The 22,943-nt window shown below is 30.3% G+C and overlaps 1 protein-coding gene across 5 annotated transcripts in view; it reads right to left on the minus strand.

Annotated features, from left to right (window-relative positions):
• LUBEL (Linear Ubiquitin E3 ligase) overlaps nucleotides 1-22,943 on the minus strand; it is a 220,522-nt gene that overhangs the window by 32,588 nt on the left and 164,991 nt on the right. For all 5 annotated transcript variants that reach the window (XM_075356534.1, XM_075356537.1, XM_075356532.1 and 2 more), the window contains 3 exons: nucleotides 20,488-20,615; nucleotides 10,687-10,897; nucleotides 2,647-2,783 (listed from right to left, as the gene is read on the minus strand). In XM_075356534.1, coding sequence (XP_075212649.1) covers nucleotides 2,647-2,783; nucleotides 10,687-10,897; nucleotides 20,488-20,615 — 476 coding nt within the window. The remainder of the gene's footprint in view (nucleotides 1-2,646; nucleotides 2,784-10,686; nucleotides 10,898-20,487; nucleotides 20,616-22,943) is intronic.

The raw sequence follows: 22,943 nt of genomic DNA on the forward strand, positions 1-22,943 counted from the left end.
GATTATGTGTAAAATGTTATATACAAGATTAAGATATAATAGATTATTATAACTGAATTGTAAAATATTATTTATATATTTCAAGTTATTTGCACTATTTGTCATAATAAAAAAAAGACAATATTCCTTACAAAATGATGAAAAGTAATTTATATGTTTATAATGCAAGTCTCATCATGTCTCCCATTACGCAAGGTGCAACTAAGGAACATTATACACAAAATCACTCAGACTTACAAAGTGAATCTGGGTTCTTTTCTACTATGGGTGATCCAATCTTAATTCTGAAAAAAATAATTCCTACAAAATCTATTGCAAATTTTCATTGCTTTTATTTTTACAATTCCATTTCAATTTTATAGCACCAGTTTAAAATTTCAAAACTATGATTTCTATAACAGTTATTGAACATCTTTTAGGTATTATCATTTGCTTTATTAATCATAAACTGCTCCTGAAATCTGTTTTGAGATAATCTGCTTAAATTTTGTATAAAACACTACAATTGCATGATAAAAGGGGTTCTAAGTAATAAAAACAGTATTACAGTTTCATATATATATATATATATATATATATATATAGTAGAAAACATGAATAAATAATTAAGTACTTATTCAGATAACATAGTTCTACATTGTCATACAAATCAAATCAGGAAAGGTAGGTAAGCTCAAAATCTGTAAAAAAAAGAACTAGTTCTAGCATTTTTCTGGAAGGACCAAGGGAAATTGTGAAGAAATCTTGATCAGAGCTACATTTCAAAGTACAAAATCAATGAATATAAAACAGAAGAGGCCAAAATTCATTTTAAAATACAAATGTAATAAATAATTAAATGAAATAATATGATGGGTAGTTGAAGAGTAATGATTGCAACTCACAATTAATTTGCAGGTAGAAAGAAATATTTGAATGAAACAAAAAAGTCATGAAACTATTATTGGCTACAACAGCTTGTCTTTATTTTTCAATGTAGTCATCATTTACAGCTATGCATTTCTCCTAATAATGTACCAGTTTTACATCCTGTCAATGAAGAATTCTGATTATCTTTTCTTGATTTACAACCTCATCCATCCTTCACATCACATACACAGTGAAGTATGTGTCTCTTAATATCCATATCTAAATTCAGTAAGAAGTGAAAATCTTAGAATGTCAAATGTTATGAGATTGGAGAGTTTAGAATAAGTTTAAACTTCGCAGTAGCAGGCAATGTGTGGCTAAGATTATTATGTTGGAGGGTTATTGGCTAAGTAAATTTTCAAACATGACACACCTATATTTACAAGAGTTTTAACATCTCTGGGTACCACAGAATTCACAGTCGTCCTAGCTTCTCATCAGTCACAGGAACTGGTCAACCACTTCATTTTGAAGATGTAGTGAACTTACAATGTCAAGTGGTCAACTACTTTCATCTAAGCTAAGGAGCTTTACCAGCTCCTTATGCGCAAGATTATTCACCTACCTAATTAAAATATCAATTTTATCACCATAAACAGCTTGTAAAAACTATCAATATCTTTAAAAGTTCAAATTTTCACATGTTAAAAATTCAGTCATGGCTGGTTGTTTCAAATGTAGTGAATAGCAGGCACATCTACTCATAGCAACAACTTCACTGTACACAAAACAAGTGCACAATATCTATCAAAACTTGACATGTTTGTAATGAGGGAATGTAGCAATGAAACAGCAGTATAAGCCACTATTCAATGTTTTCTCCTGTTAAATGTGCATTATCTATCGGCTACCCCTAGCGGTGATGTAATTAAGTGTAAAAAATAAATAAAATAAAAATTCAAAGATGTTAATTGCTAAATATTAAGAACTGGTTAAACAAGTACATAAAATATTAAAGTTTACATAATTAGTAACTGTTGAAAAAGTCATCATACAATAATATCATCTCTATAAAAGTAAATCTTTTAATTAAACTTTAAATAAATTGGTTTGAAAATATTTTACATTATTAGGTAATTTATGAAGGTGAGTATTGTTATTTTTTAAGATTAAGTAACTTTTTTCAGCAAATGTTGTATGTTCATAAATATAAATCCATGGATGTCAATTTTTTAATTTGCTAAAAATTGATTTGTACGGTTCATATTTACTGGCACCAAATTTATATCTGATAACTGATTTTTGTGCACTACAAACTCATACTGAAGTTTTGAAGCAGTGCAATGGTATTTTAGATGGTAGGTTAAGAAAATATAATAAATATTTAATCATGTTTCCAAGTTTAGTGATTAATTCATCAGAGTGAAATAATATGGTTTCAGTATTATTGTATAAAGTTAATTCAGGCATTCCCTAAAAATTTATCATCCAACAAAATGTTCAAAACTTTTACACTATTGCTAAGAGTAATAATACCATCTTCAATAGCAATATTATTCATCCATTAGCAAAGTTAGATCTACATGAGAAGAACATTGTAATTTTTTTATACAAATTCATAATAAAATAGTTATTTTTTTAACCAATAGTTATTTTCAATTTATCACTCTCCATTGAATCACAAGTACACATTTTTTTTTTATTATGCAAAACAAAACATGATTATTTTCTTTTGAAAGAAGAACTATCCTTATTTACCAACCATAAAAATTAAATGGCATTATTATAAATATATACCTGCAGAGCTCAGCAAAAATTACTGGATGTGAGCAGATTGCATCTTGTATGCCCTCTGGTGTCTCTTTTTGTAACTGCATTGAACAACGAGCTCCCTCTTTGGCAGGAGATTCTTTATTATACTCCACATTATTGTCCTAAAATTTAAAGAATACATTAGTATAAAAGTAAAATAAATAATATTTATTATAAGCAGCATTAGTCATTTAGTAATGTGAAACGTGATAATTAGAAATTAGTTTTGTAATGACAAACTGAACCAAATTGTATAAGACATTTTTGAAAAAATGTACTTAACATTTTTCAATAGAGTTTTGGCTTATTGTCTGGTACTAATTGTTTCACACTGATTTTACTACTGACAGTTTTTATTTTAATTTATGAGACAGACATGCTAACAATGAGGTTAAAAGAATGTGTGATTTGAATTGCACCTGTTCATTTAGTATTTTGTTATTGTGTACTTCTGTATGTTTATACATTTTATAATTTCCAAGTATAAGGGTTATTTTTTTTCAAGGTCTGATCGGTAGCGAAATAAAAACCAGTGCAAAAATTGGATGAACCTTTGCGCATATGTGTTGCGCAGCGTCTCTAGTATGGCCTTCAGTCCCACCGCGTCACTTCGTTTAGTTCTGAACACGCAGCTAGCATGTAAACATATCTACAACAATAGCATCTCCCGCTAAGTGTGAAGTGCATGCAGTAATTCGATTTCTTCAGGCTGAGGGGTGTAATGCAGCTGAAATTCATCAACGAATAAGTAATGTGTACGGTGAAACTTCAATGAGTGACAGCAAAGTGCGACAATGGTGCAGGAACTTTAAAGCAGGATGTACAGATGTTCATGATGCAGGTGGTCAGGGAAGGAAGTGAGAGTCAACCAATGATCTCATTGAGCGAGTGGATGAGGCAATTCGAGAAAATCGTCGGTTCACAATTTCTGTATTGAGTGATTCGTTTCCTGAAATTTCAAGGTCAGCTCTCTACACCATTGTGAGCGAGAGACTTCAGTACCGCAAACTGTGTGCAAGATGGGTTCCCAAGATGCTGTCTGACCATCACAAAACAATGAGAATGGACGCCTCCCTAACGTTTCTCCAGCGCTAACACAACGAAGGAGAAGATTTTTTGAACAAAATTGTCACAGGGGACGAGACATGGGTCCATTTTGAAACTGAAGAAACAAAAGAACAATCAAAACAGTAGATGCATTCTCATTCTCCCAGTACCAAAGAAGTTCAAGTGAACCTTTTCCAACAGAAAGTGTATGGCACTGTGTTCTGGGACCGGAATTGAGTTCTCTGGGTGGAATTCATGGAACATGGTACGACCATCACTGCAGCCTCATACTGCGTGACTCTTCAACGTCTACGAAGGGCAATTCATATTAAGCGGAGAGGAATGTTGTCATCAGGCATTGTCTTTCTCCATGACAATGCTCGGCCGCACACTGCAGCTGTAACAAAGAAGCTCCTGCAGCATTTTCGTTGGGAAGTAACCATACAGTCTAGACTTGGCTCCATCGATTTTCACCTCTTTGCTCTAATGAAACGCTGGCTAGGAGAACAACATTTTGGCACACACATCGAGCTGCAGACCAGCGTAGAAACATGACTGAAAACACAGGCAGCTCCGTTCTATGACGAGAGTATTGGAAAATTGGTACCACGCTACGACAAATGTTTAAATTGGAGTGGCAACTATGTAGAGAAATAGCGTAACTATGTAAGTACTTGTTACAAATAAAAAATTTTTTATTTTCACTGTGGTTTTAATTTTGTGACCGATCGGACCTTGAAAAAAAAATAACCCTCGTATGTTAAGATGTAGCCCTTTTTGGATGCTAAAATATAAAGTTATAGTCAATGTTAATAGAGATGTGTCTAGGACGTAATTACCAAATTCTTATTTTATGTTGGTATGCATGGGTTTTATATGTTTATTCTGTCTTTGTTTAAAGCTGTGCCCCATTTGTTAATGTTGATCAGTGTGAAATCGAAACAGTTGAATATTCCGAGGGCATTGTTTGTTCAGTGAATATTTTGTGTGTAACAATTCATTTTTTTTTATTTGTAAAACATTGTACTGAAATTGGACTACATTGTATTCAAATTATTTAGATTTGATGGTCATCTTCTTTGAGTCTTCGTTTATGATATTAATGTACTATATATATTTTTTCTTTATTTTTGTTTTTATTTATTTTGAGTAGGAGTGAATCAAGAAGTGTGCTGTTATATCCATTTGTAAACACCAGATATTTAAAACTATTTTGTAGGAAATAAATCCTAATTTATAGGAAGTTTTAATTCTACATAATCTTATGTTACATTTTATAGTGTACATCATAAGATAGAAAGAATATACAAAAAAAGTAGTGAAACAGTAAAGAAAATTTATAAAAGACTGACACAACTTGTTTTAGAGCTTGTTAATTTTTTAATTTATTCTTGTATAATATGCTTCATAAAATACTTTCAGGGAAACTTTACATCTCTTTAAAGGAAAAATGTACCAACTTTTAGTCCTTTTTTGAGATAACTTTTTAAACATATTCAATCCATAATCTGAACATTAAAAAAAAAGTTATGGCCTCTATAATTTTTTTTGTCTTCAGTCACTTGACTAGTTTGATGCAGCTCTCCAAGATTTCTTATCTAGTGCCAGTTGCTTCATTTCGGTATACCCCCAACAGCCTACATCCCTAACAATCTGTTTTACATATTCCAAATGTTGCCTACCTGCACAATTTTTCTCATCTACATGTCCCTCAAATATTAAAGTGACTATTCCAGGATGCCTTAATATGTGGCCTATAAGTTTGTCTCTTCTTTTAACTATATTTTTCCAAATGCTTCTTTCTTCATTCTTCATCAATTTGCTGCAGCACCTCTTCATTTGTCAATTTATCTACCCATCTACTTTTTAACATTCTCCTATAGCACCACATTTCAAACGCTTTTAATCTTTTCTTCTCAGGTACTCCAATCGTCCAAGTTTCACTTCCATATAAAGCTACACTCCAAGCATACATATAAAAATTTTTTCTTGACATTTATTAGTTTTTGATGTAAGCAAATTATATTTTTGATTGAAAGCTCATTTTGCCTGTGCTATTTAGCATTTTATATCGTTCCTGCTTCATCATCTTTAGTAATTCTACTATCCAAATAACAGAATTCTTCTACCTCCATAATTTTTTCTCTTCCTATTTTTATTTTCAGTGGTCCATCTACATTATTTCTACTACATTTCATTACTTTTGTTTTGTTATTGTTTATTTTCATGCGGTAGTTCTTGCGTAGGATTTCATCCATGCCATTCTCTGTTTCTTCTAAGTCTTTTTTACTATTGGCAAGAATTACTACATCAGCAAATTGTAACATCTTTATATTTTCACCTTGTACTTTTACTGTGAATCTAAATTGTTCTTTAACATCATTAACTGCTAGTTCTATGTAAAGATAAAAAAGTAAATGGTGTTAGGGAACATCTTTGTCAGACTCCCTTTTTTATTACTGCTTCTTTCATATGTTCTTCGATTATTACTGTTGGAGTTTGGTTCCCGTAAATGTTAGCAATTGTTCTTCAATCTCTAAACTTGAACTCTATATTTTTTAAAATGCTGAACATTTTATTCCAGTCTACATTATCAAATGCCTTTTCTAAGTTTATAAATGCCAAGTATGTTGGTTTGTTTTTCTTTAATCTTCCTTCTACTATTAATCTGAGCACTAAAATTGCTTCTCTTGTCCTTATACTTTTTCCTGAAACCAAATTGGTCTTATCCTAATTCCTAATACTTCTTCCACTCTCCTCTCAATTCTTCTGTACAAAATTCTTGTTAAGATTTATGATGCACGAGTTGTTAAGCTAATTGTTCCGTAATCTTCATGTTTATCTGCTTCTGCTTTCTTTGGTATCATGACAATAACACTCTTTTTAAAGTCTGATGGAACTTCCCTTTTTTCATAAATATTACAAACCAGTTTGTATAATCTATTTATCGCTTTTTCACCTGCACTGTGCACTAATTCTGTAGGTATCCTGTCTATCCCAGGAGCCTTTCTGCCATTAAAATCTCTTAATGCTCTTAAATTCAGATCTCAGTATTGTATCTCCCCTTTCATCCTCTTCAACCTCCTATTCATCCTCTATAATACCAGTTTCTAATTCATTTCCTCCGTGTAACTCTTCAGTATATTCCACACACCTATTGACCTTTTCTTTAATATTATAAATCAGTGTACCATATTTGTTTAACACAATGTTAGATTTTAATTTATGTACCACAAAATTCTCCTTAACTTTCCAGTATGCTCCGTCTATTTTACCAATGATCGTTTCTCTTTCCAGTTCTGAACACGTTTCTTTAATCCACTCTTCTTTTGCTAATTTGCACTTCTTATTCTACTTTGTTCTGCCTAAGTTCGCTCCTGCTGATTTAAGAATTTCCTTTTAACATTCTCTTGCGATGTCCTCAAAAATCTTCTTTACCTCCTCTTCCTCAAGCTTCTCTAAATTCCACTTATTCATCTGACACCTTTTCTCCAGGTTTTTAAACCCCAATCTACATTTCATTATCACTAAATTATGGTGACTATCAACGTCTGCTCCAAGATTAGCTTTGCAGTCGACAAGTTCATTTCTAAATCTTTGTTTAACCATGATATAATCTATCTGATACCTTGCACTATCACCTGGCTTTTTCCATGCATATGTTCTTTTATTATGATTTTTAAACTGGGTATTGGCAATTACTAAATTATACTTCGTCCAAAACTCAATGAGTCGGTCCACTCTTTCATTCCTTTTGCCCAGCTATATTCATCCACAATATTTCCTTCCTTGCCTTTTCCAATGCTTGCATTCCAGTCTCCAACTATTATTAAATTTTCATCCCCTTTTATGTGTTAAATTGTTTCATCAATTTCTTTGTATACAACTCTACCTCATCATCATCATCATGGGCACTTGTAGGCATAAAGATGTAACAATCGTTGTTTGCTTAGGTGTTGGTGTTATCCTTATTACAATGATTCTATCGCTATGCATTTTGAAATACTCTATTCTCTTCCCTATCTTCTTGTTTATTACAAAACCTACTCCTGCCTGTTCTATATTTGAAGCTGAGTTATTCTAAAATCATCTGACCAAAAGTAATTTTCTTCTTCCCACCGAACCTTGTTCCCACTGAACCCCTAATTTCTACTATATCTACATTTAACCTATCCATTTTGCTCTTTAAGTTTTCTAACCTACCAACCTTTTTTAGACTAATATTTCACTCTCAGTCTCGTAGAATGATATTTTTTAATTTTTCTGGTGACTCATTCCTTAGTAGTCTCCACCCAGAGATCTGAATGGGGGACTAGTTTACCTCTGAAATATTTTACCAAGGAAGGTGCCTCCATCTTTGTTACATGAAAATGCAGAGAGCTACATTTTCTTGGAAAAAAAAACAGCTGTAGTTTTCCATTGCTTTTAGTTGTTATTTATTTACATATTTACTTCAGAAGTTATTAATGAAATAAAATTTTATGCACTTTTTATTTTACAAATATGTGTATGTTTAATTTAATAGACGTACAAGAAATTCATGTGGTATCAACATCAGTGTATCTCATGTTATATTTTCTTCATCAAATATATTTAAAATAACAATGTTTTCTTCTTTTTTTTAATTTCTTAATTTTCTAAAAAAATTCAAAAAAGCAAAAAAAATGACATACATTAGCACTATTTTTAACTAGTCTCACCTAATCTGAATTTTTTGGGTAAAATTTCATTCAAAATCAGCAAATTTTTTATCAAAATTTATGTTAATATAAATTGAGCATCACATATGTTATGTTAAAGTTACAAACTACAAAAAGTCCATGATTAACATTAACTTAAAAACAAAGAATTTCCTGTTCTGTTTTATATATACTCTTCTCATTGTAATGACAGAGCAATGGATCTATGAAGTACTGTAAGAACCTTCTGAAACATTCAGTATAATTAGTCTTAAATACATTTTATAATTTTATTTTGCTGTATAGTTAAAATAAAAGTATACAGCAAAAAAATAATAAAGAATAATGGTAATGGTATAATTATTTAAAAAAAAAAAAAAAATGGAACCGACATCAAGACCATGTAATGTGATGCACATATATAGAATTATAAGATTCCCACTGTCCGTGCTATATATCCCACCCATGCTATGTATTATGTATACTGTATATTGGGTCTGAAAGGTTTAAAACAAGTTATCTCAATCTTTGATGATTTTACTTATGGTACTACATATCTTGTGCAGAAACTCACATTACATGCCCTACAGAAGACCACATAACATCATCTAATGTGATGCATACATATAGAATATCATGATTACAACTGTCCCTACCTACTCGCCATGTGGTGGAAAGATATTTTTTTGTCAATTTTCAGACAGATTTCACTGATAGCTAAAAAAAAATTTTTTGTGTTTCTCTAAGTGTGATACCATTTCTTTTCTTGAATTGATTTTTTGCATACATTGCAGATCTGTTAATGCAATTTTTTTATCACCCTTAGTTTTAAATAAATTACGCTTCAAAAAAAAATTAAGGGAAAATATAGTTAAAATCTGTAAAATTTATAATTTTGTTTGGCCATATCTGTGTTAGAATGATTTCGCTGATGCTTTTCTTTTGTAAATAGCCTCAGGCACATTACGAATTAATGTCCAACAGTAATCGCCTAAAATGTTAGTATTTCATTTTCCTTTACAGTGGCTTTCCATCACTGAAATGTCTTGGTGGAAATATTCACCGTGTTCATCACTTATATCTCGAAGGTTATCCGGGAAAAATCCAGATGTGAGTGGAGGAAATGTATTTTCAAAGACATATTACATCCCATAGCTCTGTATGAAGTAAGAAGTTGATTAACAATATTGCAGTAATTGCTGGATTTTTGTTTGCCGAGAAACTTTTTGCAAACGTCTTAAGATGAAGTCCAAGCTGCACTTTCTACATTATTTAACATTGAGTTAAATACATCATCTTTGACCAACTCTCTTATTTGAGGACCAACAAATATTCCTTCTTTAATTTTTCCTTCACTTACATTTGGAAATTTCTGCCTGATGTACAAAAATCCGGGACTATACTTCTTCATTGCTTTTACAAAATTTTTCATTAGTTCTAGCTTGATATGGAGAGGGCGTAAAAATAATTTTTTTTGGGTTTAACTAAGGGCTCATGAATAACATTTTTCCTATTTGGAGTTAAGTTGTTTCGTTTTTTCCACTCTTTGGTAACATAATGATGTTTATCCCTAGCTTGGCTGTCCCATTCGCAAAGAAAAAACATATAATTAGTATAGCTTAACTGCATGCCTAACAAAACAGGTATAACTTTCAAATCATCACATATGTTCCAGCTATGTTTTTTATTATTTTTTTTTTTTTTTTAAGAATGTATTTCATCACATCGTACATCTCTTCAAATTAATACCATAAGTGATTGATATCGAAGGATATTTGTTACCTTTGTGTACTAGAACCACTTTTTAACTATTCTTGGATGAATCTATGAAATTGTACCAGTCCTCAGGTTTATGAACTTTTCCTAAGTGTAACAAAAGCTCATCAATATTTATGCAATAAACCAAATTAATTTCTTCAATAAACTACTGAGAAGCTCTTTTTGTCAACTTCGAAAGCCCAAAATTTTTGTATTTTTTTTGAAGTGAAGTCCAACCTTCCAGTCTTGATCATAACATTCAGCTTGATTTTTTTATAAATTTAAATCCCTAACCAAATCATTTAATTCACCTTGTGATGTAAGACATGGCTTATTGGAAGATAAATTTGTTAAATCACAGTTTGGACATTGGCAGTTTTATAAAAATCAGTTGCTACCTAATTTAACACATATACAGTAGTTATAATTCAAGATATCAAAATTAGTTTTCTGAATTTATTCTGCAAAGTTAATTTAAAATAAACTGTCAAATAATGCAATACAAACAGATACAAGTATTTATATTCAAAAAGTTACTTACATCAAGAAGTTTTTGTAACAATTCTGGCTCTTTATCTCTAAGATAAAAGAGACAATTTCGAGGATGATGAGCATGAAGACCCAACTTAGCACAGAATTCTGAAATTTGACACTTTGCACCCATTGAAAATGGTTTAGCACAACCAGAGCAGAATTCATATTTGCAATGAGGACACGTCATATGCATACATCCACCTCTAGACAATGAGTATCTGTTGACAAACAACAGCTAATAAACAACTTAAATAATGTAGTTAAAGGTGACATTAAGTACTGATCATTACATGTAATATTGCAAAACAAAGAAAAAAATTGTTTCTACTTTGATCAGCACTTTTAGAAATTAAGAAGCCTAGCAGAAAATTATGTCAAAACAATGTATCCAAATTACCACTATGGGGTAGGGTTTATCTAGTAGTCTATTTTCATTCAAAACACCAACATGGGCATCCCCATTTTATATAAAATGGAGTCTGATTCCATTTTTAATGAGATCAGATCTTCTTTTTCCTGTTTTAGCCTTTGGTAACTACCATTCAGATAATATTTCAGAAGATAAATAAGGATGATATATATGAGTGTTAATGAAGTGTAGTCTTGTACTGTCTCAGTTCGACCATTCCTGAGATGAGTGTTTAATTGAAACCCAATCATCAAGAACACCAGTATCCATGATCTAGTATTCAAATCGACTTTACTAGGACTTGAACGCTGGAACTCTTGACTTCCAAATCAGCTGATCTGGGAAGACGCGTTCACCACTAGACCAACCCAGTGGATTAATGAGATCAGATTTGAAGATAGCTATAATTTCAATTAATTGAAGTAAAAAATATTACTAATTTGATAAACTTTACCTTATTACCACGTGCCTTTGGTGATTAGATTGTGGGTAGTTCTTATATTGCATTTCACATGAGAAAGAGATTCTACCTACGGATTTTCCTTCTGAGTCATGTTGTCATTATTGTTGGTATGAATGCCATCATACCAACAATAAACTATAGCTGTCGGCCTGACAACAACAACAAGGAAAGATGGCTATAGCATAGTCTTTTGGAGTTGTGGCATAGATTGGGAAGTCCTAATAATATTAATGTGAATATTGATAGCAGCAGTAATGTTGATCCTAATTTTCTTAAAACATCAAACTCTGATTCCTCCCAGAAAACATAAAGATTTCCCATGTAAATATTCATTGCCTAAGAAATAAAACTGAAGTTGAAATATTTTTTCCAATAAGTCACCAAATTTTGCATATTGTTCAGAACATTAACTGACCAACACAGTCCTAGCACTTCTGAGCCAGATAATATTTTAAGCTTGCTGAAGCTTTTTATAAAACTTCTCATAAAAAAGAAGAGTATCAATTTGTATGAACTATTTTTTAACAATGAAACTATTTCTTAAAATTACATCTTTCACAGAAGAAATTAATTTTGAATGAAATTCAATGCCCTAGTATAAAATTAATATTGATCATAGTTTACAGATCTCCTGAATCTGTAAAAACTTCTTACATAAGCTAGCGGAAACTTTTTAAAATTTTAATATTCTATGATATAGTATGTGACAAATTCAATGTTAATTTTCTAGAAATTTTAATTTTGTGATAAATCAACTATTAACTAAGTTTTAATTAGCAGGACTAAATATTTAGATCTCCCAACTAGAATTACAATTATCTGCCAGCTGCATTGGCAACATTTTTTACAAACTTTTCTATTGATGATTCTCAAGCCATTTGTGTGGAACACAACAATCAAACTGCAAGAGCATCAATTATTAATGAAAATATTAAATGAGACAATGACTGCTTTTATTATTATAAAAGGCTGATCAATAAAGATTTAGTTAAAAATTTGTGAACCATATTGTCAGAAACAAATTGAGAAAAGAGTAACATAAATAGCTTGTCTTATTGCTTTTATTTTATTAATAAATGATGCTAGTCTGTTCTGTTTACTGATTAATCTGTAGTCTGTTTCTGATTAATAAATTGTGATCTAAAGATTGTAATCTGGATGAAATGATTGAAAATTATTTTTGTGTAAGTATTTAAAATGGCAAATAGTACTATAATATAAATATGTGCTCATGTAATAACATAATCTGAATTATGTTTTTTTTTTTTTTTTTAGTATCTTCATTTGTTTACCTTAATATTATTTCATGTGTTTGTGTTTTAAATAATATGCTTAAATCAAACCTTTTATAAATAATTTATTTTATAAATAAACATTATTTTATATATAAACAAATGAAATACAACCTTACCAATAATTCGTCTACAGTCTCTTTTCTAGTAATTTCGGTCATTCGACCATCCTCAGGAAAAGTTATTGTTCAATTTATATCATTAAAATTAATAACAACTGCGACCTTCTTATATAACAGTCATGACTAACTTTATACTATGATGACCAGTTATTGTGATTTTAAATTGACTTTTTACATAATTTAATTTTAATGATATAAATAGAAGAATAACTTTTCCTGAGGATGGTCGAATGAACGAAATTACTAGAAAAGAGATTGTAGACGAATTGTTGGTAAGATTGTATTTCTTTATTTATATATAATATTACATACCAACTGTGCCTTGTTTAAAAACTTAAATCAACATTTATTTATATTATAATTAATGGTAAATTTTGTGATGGTACTCTGATCAAGGTTTAATCACAGTCCCTTGATCTATTCAGACAAATGTTAGAGCAGTTCCTTTTTTATGCTTGGTGTAGCATATCTACATAATCCTGACATGATCAGTATAATGCAATTATGTATCAATCAAAATAAAATATTTATTTATTTAGTGATAAATGTAAAACAACAATGATGATAATAATAGTAATTTTTTTTGTTAGATGACTTTCATGATACCCCTTTCAGCCATTCCAACCACCAGAAAGATACCTTATAAATACCTAACATGGAAGCTGTATGATCTACTCAAAGTATGTGAAGAAATGTACAGAATAATGTAATACCTTAATATGTGTATTTTACCTATTTGGAGTCGCAAAAAAGCAGGATCATCTATAATAAAAAAAAATTGATAATTCTTATAATTTTCTATAATATAATTAATTTTATTGAAGAAAGTAATGTTCTTCAAAAGGTCACCAATGTACACTAGGTAAATATTGTAAAGGTCATACTAACCTACACAAACATTCAACTAAAAAATCAAATTAAAGATTATGAATAAAAACTGACTTAATTTCCTTTGGCTTATTTTGAAAAATGGCAATTAAATTATTATAATGTTTGAGTCTATCAATACATCAGTGAATTCAAAGTGAATTAAGAAGTAAGTCAATGACAGGTATTTATCACTAATAATACACCCAAGTATTCGTGCTAATAAGAGAGAACGGTAATTTCTTACTAATGACAGCTGTCTTGGTGGCCCTGTCAAAGAAATAAAAAAGACATTTAGTAGTCTGCTCATCAAAACAATAAATGATGGCCAAACACAGAAACTTTCGGTGTTAAAGGAGAATGGTGAGTTACCCCTGTTTGTTCAGTCACACCCTTAATTTATCAAAAGGGGTTGTTCAATCTCTTAATTGTACTAAAAAGAAATAGTTGAAGAACTGTCAAGTCAAAGTGTGATTGATTAAGGCTGAGCATAAGAAGAAATGTGATGTTCTGCTTTTGCTTTTCATGTGCTTAAATTAAGAAGACCTTCCAATGTTTGCTGACATACATTGTTAAGACATAAGAGCAACCTAGGCGATGTTTTAAATGTCAATGATTTGGATACACCGCAGTCAGATATATCAGATAACAAATCTGTACATATGATGAGGTAAGTCATGAACACGAACCATGCAGAGATCCTCCTGTTTACATCAACAGTAAAGGGTAACAAAACTGCCATTCTAGAAACTGTCCAGTTTACGAAATGGAAATTGGGATTCAGGAGGTGAAAACAGTATTTCAAAACTGGAGCTATCCTGACGCAAGAAAAATAATCTGTAGCTGAACATCTTGATCTATTATGAATGCAGAAGCAATCACTACTCCTTTCTTACTAAGACTAAAGAGGTAAACTACTTTCAAACCTTGTGCCAAGCCTGACAATTATGACTGAGAGAATCAAAGACAACAAAATGAAGGCTCTCCTCAAAAGGAAGCTTTAAGACCAATGAAGTTACAGCTACCATTAAATATTTTGCATAAAAATAATAAAAACTGATCTGATCAGACTAAAAACCTAAATAAGACTGAGGTACATGCACAGGCACATAATTCACCAGATGAACCTTTAAGATGATACAGAACTCCTAAAGAGCCTTCAAAGCCAATCATCTTCTCAGATGGTCTCACCTCCCAAACCACAGAGAACATCCAAAAAAATACAAGAGGTAACTGTTTTTCCTCTTTCTGAGGTGTGTGTTGGGACAATCTGTACATGGATATAGCTCCATAAGCGCCAATCCATATCTACCTTTGTCTGACACTCCCATAATATTTAACTTGGGAGGCTGGAAGTTACATCGGTGACAACATTAAAATAGACAATAATGTAGTACACCAAATATGAAAAATAAGAAAAACAGGGGTGGCCAAAATGCAAACTTGGACAAAAGACAAGTTGATTATCAGTGGATGTTTATCAAACATTCTTCAGCTCCAATGATTGGTACATGATGTGGACCCTATTTATATATGTCTGCAAGAAACAATTTTCACATGATGTAAAATTTAAATTTACAAAGGTAATTTTAAATTTACAAGGTAAGATCAATCACCAAATATAAGAAGTAGAAGTTGTATAGCAATATTATCTTCCACTAGAGCTACTTCCAAAGCAATTAAAATACATGCAGAACTGTAAGTGGTTGCAATTGGAAACATTCAGTATAGATTACTATCAGCAGCATATTGCTTGCTAAGCTTCGATTGGAAGGAGGATAACATAATGTGATTAATTGTCCAGCTTTTGCATCAGTACTACTAATGGTGACCATAATGCACACAATTCTATTTGGGGGTCGGATTGAACAGATCTCAGGGGAAGAGTTGGAAAAGTTCCTTTTAAATTCTTACTTAGTTATATTAAATAATAGCTCAGGAATTTATTTTAATGCCAGAGACAGATCAATATTCTATATAAATTTAACATTTAAAAGTGCACTGACTGCACTGAACTAATCTTTCAAAAGTTTGCTGGATCTTTACAGAAGTGACCATTTTCCATTGTGAATTTCAGCTGATGCTCTCATGAAAGTAAATCTGGTCCCTAAAATATGGCTGTTAGATAAAGCAGATTAGACAACCTTCACTGCTGACACACAATTCCCTGAAACTATTGAGTTATTGAAAACAATGTTGACACAATAATTGATGTTATGTTTGTCTTGGCATCAAAATATATTCCTAGACCATCCAGGAAACTCAGGAAACCACCTGTTCCATGGTGAAATAATGAAATTAGATTAGCTATAAACAAGGAAGAAAAAAGTCCAGTATGATAAAAGTCTGATTATTTATAAAAAATACAGGACATATGCAAAAAGATTCCAAAAGACTCAAAAAAAAAAAATCCTCACAACAATACATGTTATCAATTAGTAAAAATATGACTGTAGCAGACATTTGGAAGAAAGTGAAGGCCATTGTGGGTGTACAAATTTTACCCCCATATCTTTCCTTCAATTTGAAGACAATCTAATAGATTCACCCAATGAGATTGCTCAATTATTATCCAATCAATTTGAAGAAATCAGTCAAACATCACAATCACATGATAACAATCATCACAGTTAATTGTGATGATTGTTACAAGAATTGAAAAACAGAACTTGAGGGTCATTTCAATTTTAGAACAGAAATGAATTTTTTGTCCAATGTACTTTCTCATAAAATAGACAAACTTGAGAAAGCTCTGAAAAAAACACGCAATACTGCACCAGTTCTACATGAAAGACATTATGTCATGGTTAGGCAACTAAACATCGCTGCAAAACCTAGATTACTAGAATTGTACAATCAGACCTGGTGGGTCAGACCTTATCCCCAAACAGAGCAAAAAAGTATATATGTTCCAATTCCAAAAAAGGATAAAGATCCTTTATCCCAATTATTGGGATGAAGATCCCAAACAGTTAACATCCTATTTCTTTGACATATGATAATGGTAAAATCTTTGAGAAAATTAATTGACTTGTTTCGGTTTCAGAAAGAAAACGTCTTTTTTTTTATCCTTGCATTCAGCAGACTTCGAAAATACAATTTGACTACTGATGAAATGATCAATTTAGAAAATATCATATATTATAATTTCAAAACAAAGAAACACTATGTTGTAATCTTCTAGATCTGCAAAAGGCTTTTGATATGTCTTGGCATAATGAAATAATGCTTCAACTATGTGAATGGGACATTTGTGCTAATTTACTAGTATTGCTTAGCAAATACATGAATGACTGTACTTTCAAATACAGGTTTAAATTCAGTTAAAAATTTCTATTTACCCTTCAAATGTTAAGCCTTCTAACAATAAGATTTGCAAATAAAAATGACAAATAAACATAGCCTGTGCTCCAATTAATGAAGATAATAAAAGAAACTCAAAGAAAATAGAAGAATTTTGGGAACTATTAGAAGAAGAAATCTATAAAATACCAAAAGATGATATAAAAATTTTACTAGAAGATTTTCATGCACAAATTGGGAAAGAAAAAGTATACCAGAAACATATAGGAAACTTCCCAGTTCATAAAAAATCTATCAAAAACACAATAAGAATAACCGAGTTACATAAAGCACTCACCTGAAATTAATCTCCACTTGTTTAAAAGCTTACAGAAGACAAAAGAACATGGTGACACCCTAATATGAATTAGGAGAATTCCACATCAACCATGTAACCACTTTCTTAAAAAATCAAAGAGATCCAAAATGTCAAAGTCAAAAAGGAAGCAAGCATCAAAACTGATCACTACCTCATAACAACCAAGATGAAACTCATCCCACAAAAAAAAGTTAACAAGAGGTCAACTAAAAGAATTAGATTTGACATTACAAATTTAAGAAATAATCTAGAAGGTAATACAAAATTCAAAAGAAAAACTAACTAACAATAAAACCAAAAATTGGGAGAAAATTAAAGTTAACCTAACAAAAGCAATCAAAGATATCTGCCCTCTAAAATGAAACAGAAAATACAGATGGTGAAATGACATATCTGAAGCTATAAATATCAGATGAAAACGTGGAGAAAATGGTAATCCTGAAAGGCATATGAAAACTATGTAAGATTTAGACCAATTCCTAAACAAAACATCTAATATCAGAACAACAAAGAAAATATGAGAAGGATCAACTTAACAAATCTAAGAGGACTTAATGAAAAACACAAGGGATTTCTACAAAACATTCAAGGAAACTTACCAAAACCATTCAACCTTTGCTTCAAGGATGAAAATGCATAATTAGGTCATAAGAATGCAGACAATTGCAGAATTTTAGCAAGGTACTTCAAAATTCAATTAAATTTTTTAATACCAAAGAAAAATTGCAGTTCCAAAATCCAGCATCAGAAACTGAAAATTCCCAACCACCTAACGAAATAGAAATAGATAAAATCATCCAGAAATTAAAGAACCACGAAAACAAACAAGAGAAGAAATGAAGAACATTCGGAAAGAGATATGGAAAACTGAAAAAATCCCTCAAGATTGGAAAAATGCACTAATACATCCACTAACAAAAAAAGGAGATAAAATAGATATAAATAACTATAGAAATAGGGATTTCTCTCTTACCTGTGGCAACAAAATCCTCTCAAAAGCACTTTGAATAGAGTTAAACCAATCACAGACAAACAACTCGGAAAAGGAAGACAATTCAGAAAGGAAGATCATATGCAAAACAAATCTGGAACCTTAAAACAATAGTAAAGGAAAGAATGACAAGGCACAAAAATTATGTAAAAGTCTGTAGATTTTGAAAAGGCATACAAACCAATTCATAAAACTTCCTTATTTAACATCCTACAAGAATTTAGTGTGGATCCTAAAACAATTAATTAAAAAGACCTTTCAAACACAAGATCCAAAGTAAAATTCACAGGATATCTTTTAAAATTAAAAGGAGTAAGGCAAAGGGATGGTTTATTACCAGTTGTGTTCTAGAGAAAATGGGAAAAATGAGATTAAATAATTGAAACACGCCACCAAATAGAATTTGGTCCAAAATTGAAAGGAATTGTAATTATAAATCACAGAGAAAGTAGGATAAAAATTTCCTGCAATAAGGCAGAATTCATGACCAACTCAAAGATTTCCCCAAGTCGCTAAATGTGAAAAATGGAAAAATCAACAAAGTCAATAAATTTAAATATCTGGGAGAAATAACCCAAATCAATAGTTTAAATAAAGAAATCAATCAAACAAAAATGCCAAAAATGGAATTGGCCTACCAATTAAAAAAAAAGATATTTACAAGAAGAATACCTCAGTAAAGACCAAAATCAGGATGAACCTTCATTTTGAAACCAGATGAAATAAATGCAATAAAAAAAAAAAAACAAAGGAAAATCTTGAGAAAAATCCTAGGACCAATAAAAATATATTAAAAAAGAATATAAATTCAGAAATAATAATGATCTTTAAATGTACAATATAAATGAGAAAATGTCAGATTTCATCAGAGAAAGAAGGATTTCCAGTTCTTCAGGCCCCCTTATGAGAATGAATTACAACAGGCTCTAAAAAGAATTTTCAGACACATTTAGAGAAAACCTCAATGGTTAAAAACTACCTAAAAAATGAACATATTTAAAGAAATAGTGCACTATAGAATAATATTCACAAAACTGGTACAAGATTTGTCAAACTGGTACAAAGGTCTTCCAAGAGAAGGAGAAAAAAGAAACAAACAATGTCTAGTCAGAAGAGTGAAGATAAAAACAAAGTGAAAGAATGAAGAACAATTGGAATATCAGGAAAGAAAATGTCCAAAAGAAAAAGAAATGAGTGCAAAATTTTGCAGTACATGATATTTCTTAGTTAAAAAAAGAAGATAATAATAGTAATGTAAGATAGGGAAAATATAAGGTAAAATTTGTAAATTAAGATAAAGAAAGTATGGATGACACTGATTAAATATGCTACTGGCTAATGCTTTTAGCAGTCAATGCTACCAACAAAGAAATATAGCCTAGACATTATATACAGGTAAATTTTCTACACTGAGATGAAAGAGGTTTGGATGTTTATTAAAAAAAATTAGCTAAGTTTTGACACATATCTTCATAATGCATGCATCCATTTAATAAATGAACCTCCCTTTCCATTTTTAAGAATTCCTCTTCTTTCAAGCTTAAAAACAACAGAATTTCAACACAACTATCTGAAATTTTGAAAAATAACTTTCAGTTTAAATTGTAAAATTGTGTAAATAAAAAAAAAAACCTAAAGTATATATTGGTTATCATACATTTTTCATAAAAAGTACACTTCATAAAACTGTATCCAAGAGACATTACTTCACCGAGTGACATAATTTGGAATTTCTTTTTGTTTATTCATTGACAATTCAACATCATTTGTTTGGAAACAAACATTTAACATGTTTTGTTTTCTGGTTACATGCTTTAATGAAGATAGTAAATAGATTTATAAGTACGTATAAATATGATAAAAACTTTTGACACGTCAGTAAAAAAAATTATCTTGAAGTATAGGTAATCGAACAAAATAAACACATAAAAATAACACACAGTAAAAACGGTTAAGTTTTAAAGTAGAACAATTATTTTAAAAAATACTGAAATTGTATTCACCTTGCTTTGCATTGTGGACAAGTAATACCATTTTCAGCCAAGTGTTTAGCCAGCTGATTATCTGGATCATTCATTTCTAACCATGCAGCATAATCAGCACAAGTAACACCTTCATGCTGTTTCTCCCACTATAAAAATAAAAAAGATGGTAAATCAGTCCATTCTACACAGTAGGCAGTATGTTTAAATTTATGATAGCTTTAGAAACTAAGGAAATAGTGTATAAAAGTATTTTCATGCACTCTAAATACATGTCAGAATAACAAATTTTCATTAGTGCTGTATTTTTAAAAAACTGGGTAGTTATCTATCAATTTATACAATAAGCTTTTCAATCCATGAATGAATCATCAGTTATAAAATATTACATCAGTTAATGAGTTACCATATTTATATATAACATCTGGTGTTTTCATGGTCAAATGAATTATATAGTATTTATAGGTAGTTTATGGTAGTTACTAGCTATTAAAAATGTTGTGTTAATTGAAGTAGTTAATATTGTTCAAAATTACTATTGTTACATTCACTCAAAAATACCTACTCATTTACTCATAGATATTTTTCTGAATTTTCAAATTTTTAATATTTCTAGATTTTTCTCAATATTTGTATGCACATACTAAGTAATACGGTTATCAGTAAAATTTGAAAAATTATTTTTTTAAATTTTTTATGTTCTTAAATATTCCAAAAATATCGTGTTTAAAAAACCTATTAATTTTATCAACATACATTTGTTTACAATTAGCACAATTAATTTGATAAATGCCACTACTAATAAATTTATAGTAAATATTATGCAACGCCAATATTGATAGTTATAATAGAATTGTGTGTGTTGTGTGCAACATATATATATATACAGTTATGCAATTCATTGATGGCTTTTTTAATTACTTTAACAATTAAATTTATTTTTAACTGTAGAACAAAATTTTTCTGTTAACGTAATTTAAAAAGCCGTCAATGAATTGCATAACTTTCCCAGCTATGCCAGTCAAATTGTAGCTACAGGAGCATTTACTACTATAGCCGAGGAAGGGGATGTAAATGTTCAGCTAATTTAAAAAAAAAAAATATTGAAGAATAAGGTTATCAAAAAATTAAGATTATTAATTTTAAATGCAATGGATAACTTGCGAGATGGATTTAAATTTAAAATACATTTTTTTAAATTAAAAAAATGTTTTTTGCTACTACAAATTATTGGAGTAAGATGAGCAAAAACCTTTATACTGGTTAAAAGGCCAATTACTGTAGAAAATACAGATGTAAAAAACTCCCATCAACTCCTTTTCTGAAGAAAAATATAATAAAAAAAATAAATAAATATACATAAAGTAATCTTTTAGGGAGGGGTAAATATAAATAAAAGTTTTTAGTAATTTGTGATCTTGATGAAAAAACCTTCAACTATTGTAAGAAATATTTTTTTAAGTAGTAAAGTGGCTCAGAAAAGATTTGAATTTTTATTTTGGCCAAAACATCCTTTTTTCCAAGTTTTGCATAAATTAAACACATTCTCTCCCCCTGAAGGTAGTACCTGTCTATCAAGTTTGAATAAAATTGGCCAACAGGATTATAAAACCAAATATACATACATTTTTTTTCGTAATGGCCAATATACATACATTTTTTTTTTCTTGTTTAGCCTTTGGCAATCACAGTCAGGTATTACTTCAGAGGATGAATGAGGATGATATGTATGAGTGTAAGTGAAATGTAGTTCTGTACAATCTCAGGTCAACCATTTTTGAGATGTGTGGTTAATAGAAACACAACCACCAAACAACACCGGTAATAACCACGATCTAGTATTCAAATCAGTATAAAAGTAACTGCCTTTATTAGGATTTGAATGTTGGAACTCTTGACTTCGAAATCAGCTGATCTGTGAAGATGCATTCACCACTAGACCAACTCTGTGGGTTCGACATACATACCTACCTATATACATATGCACAAACAACAAACAGTCGTTTAAAAAAATAAATAAATATAAAATAAATATTAAATAGTAAAAATAAATATTTTGGACTTGGAAGCATTGGAATAAAAAACTTTTTTCCGCAGATTATTTACAATTTATTTAAATCTATCTTTTTGTTAAAATTTTTTTTAAATGTCTCCTTAAGGAACAAAATTCTACGTACTTTTCCATTATAGCTATAGCCGCATATAAGTAAAAACTTTTCAGTTTTGATTAAGTTGTTTTACATTATTTAGAACTGAAAATTTGAGAATATTGTATTTAGTCTAATGACAAATAGAATGATAAAAACAGTATAAAAAAACAACTGAAGAGCAGTAAAATAATTCAAACAAGTCTGATTGCTTGTAATTTGGATATACTAATTGGAAGTAACCTCATTCCTTATTATGCAAGGTAGACCCTTAACCACATGCTTTTTTTTTATTGACAGTGAAAATATAAACTGTAGACATTTCAGAAA

Source organism: Lycorma delicatula, chromosome 2 (assembly GCF_047948215.1).
Source record: "Lycorma delicatula isolate Av1 chromosome 2, ASM4794821v1, whole genome shotgun sequence".
Classification (NCBI taxonomy): Eukaryota; Metazoa; Arthropoda; class Insecta; order Hemiptera; family Fulgoridae; genus Lycorma; species Lycorma delicatula.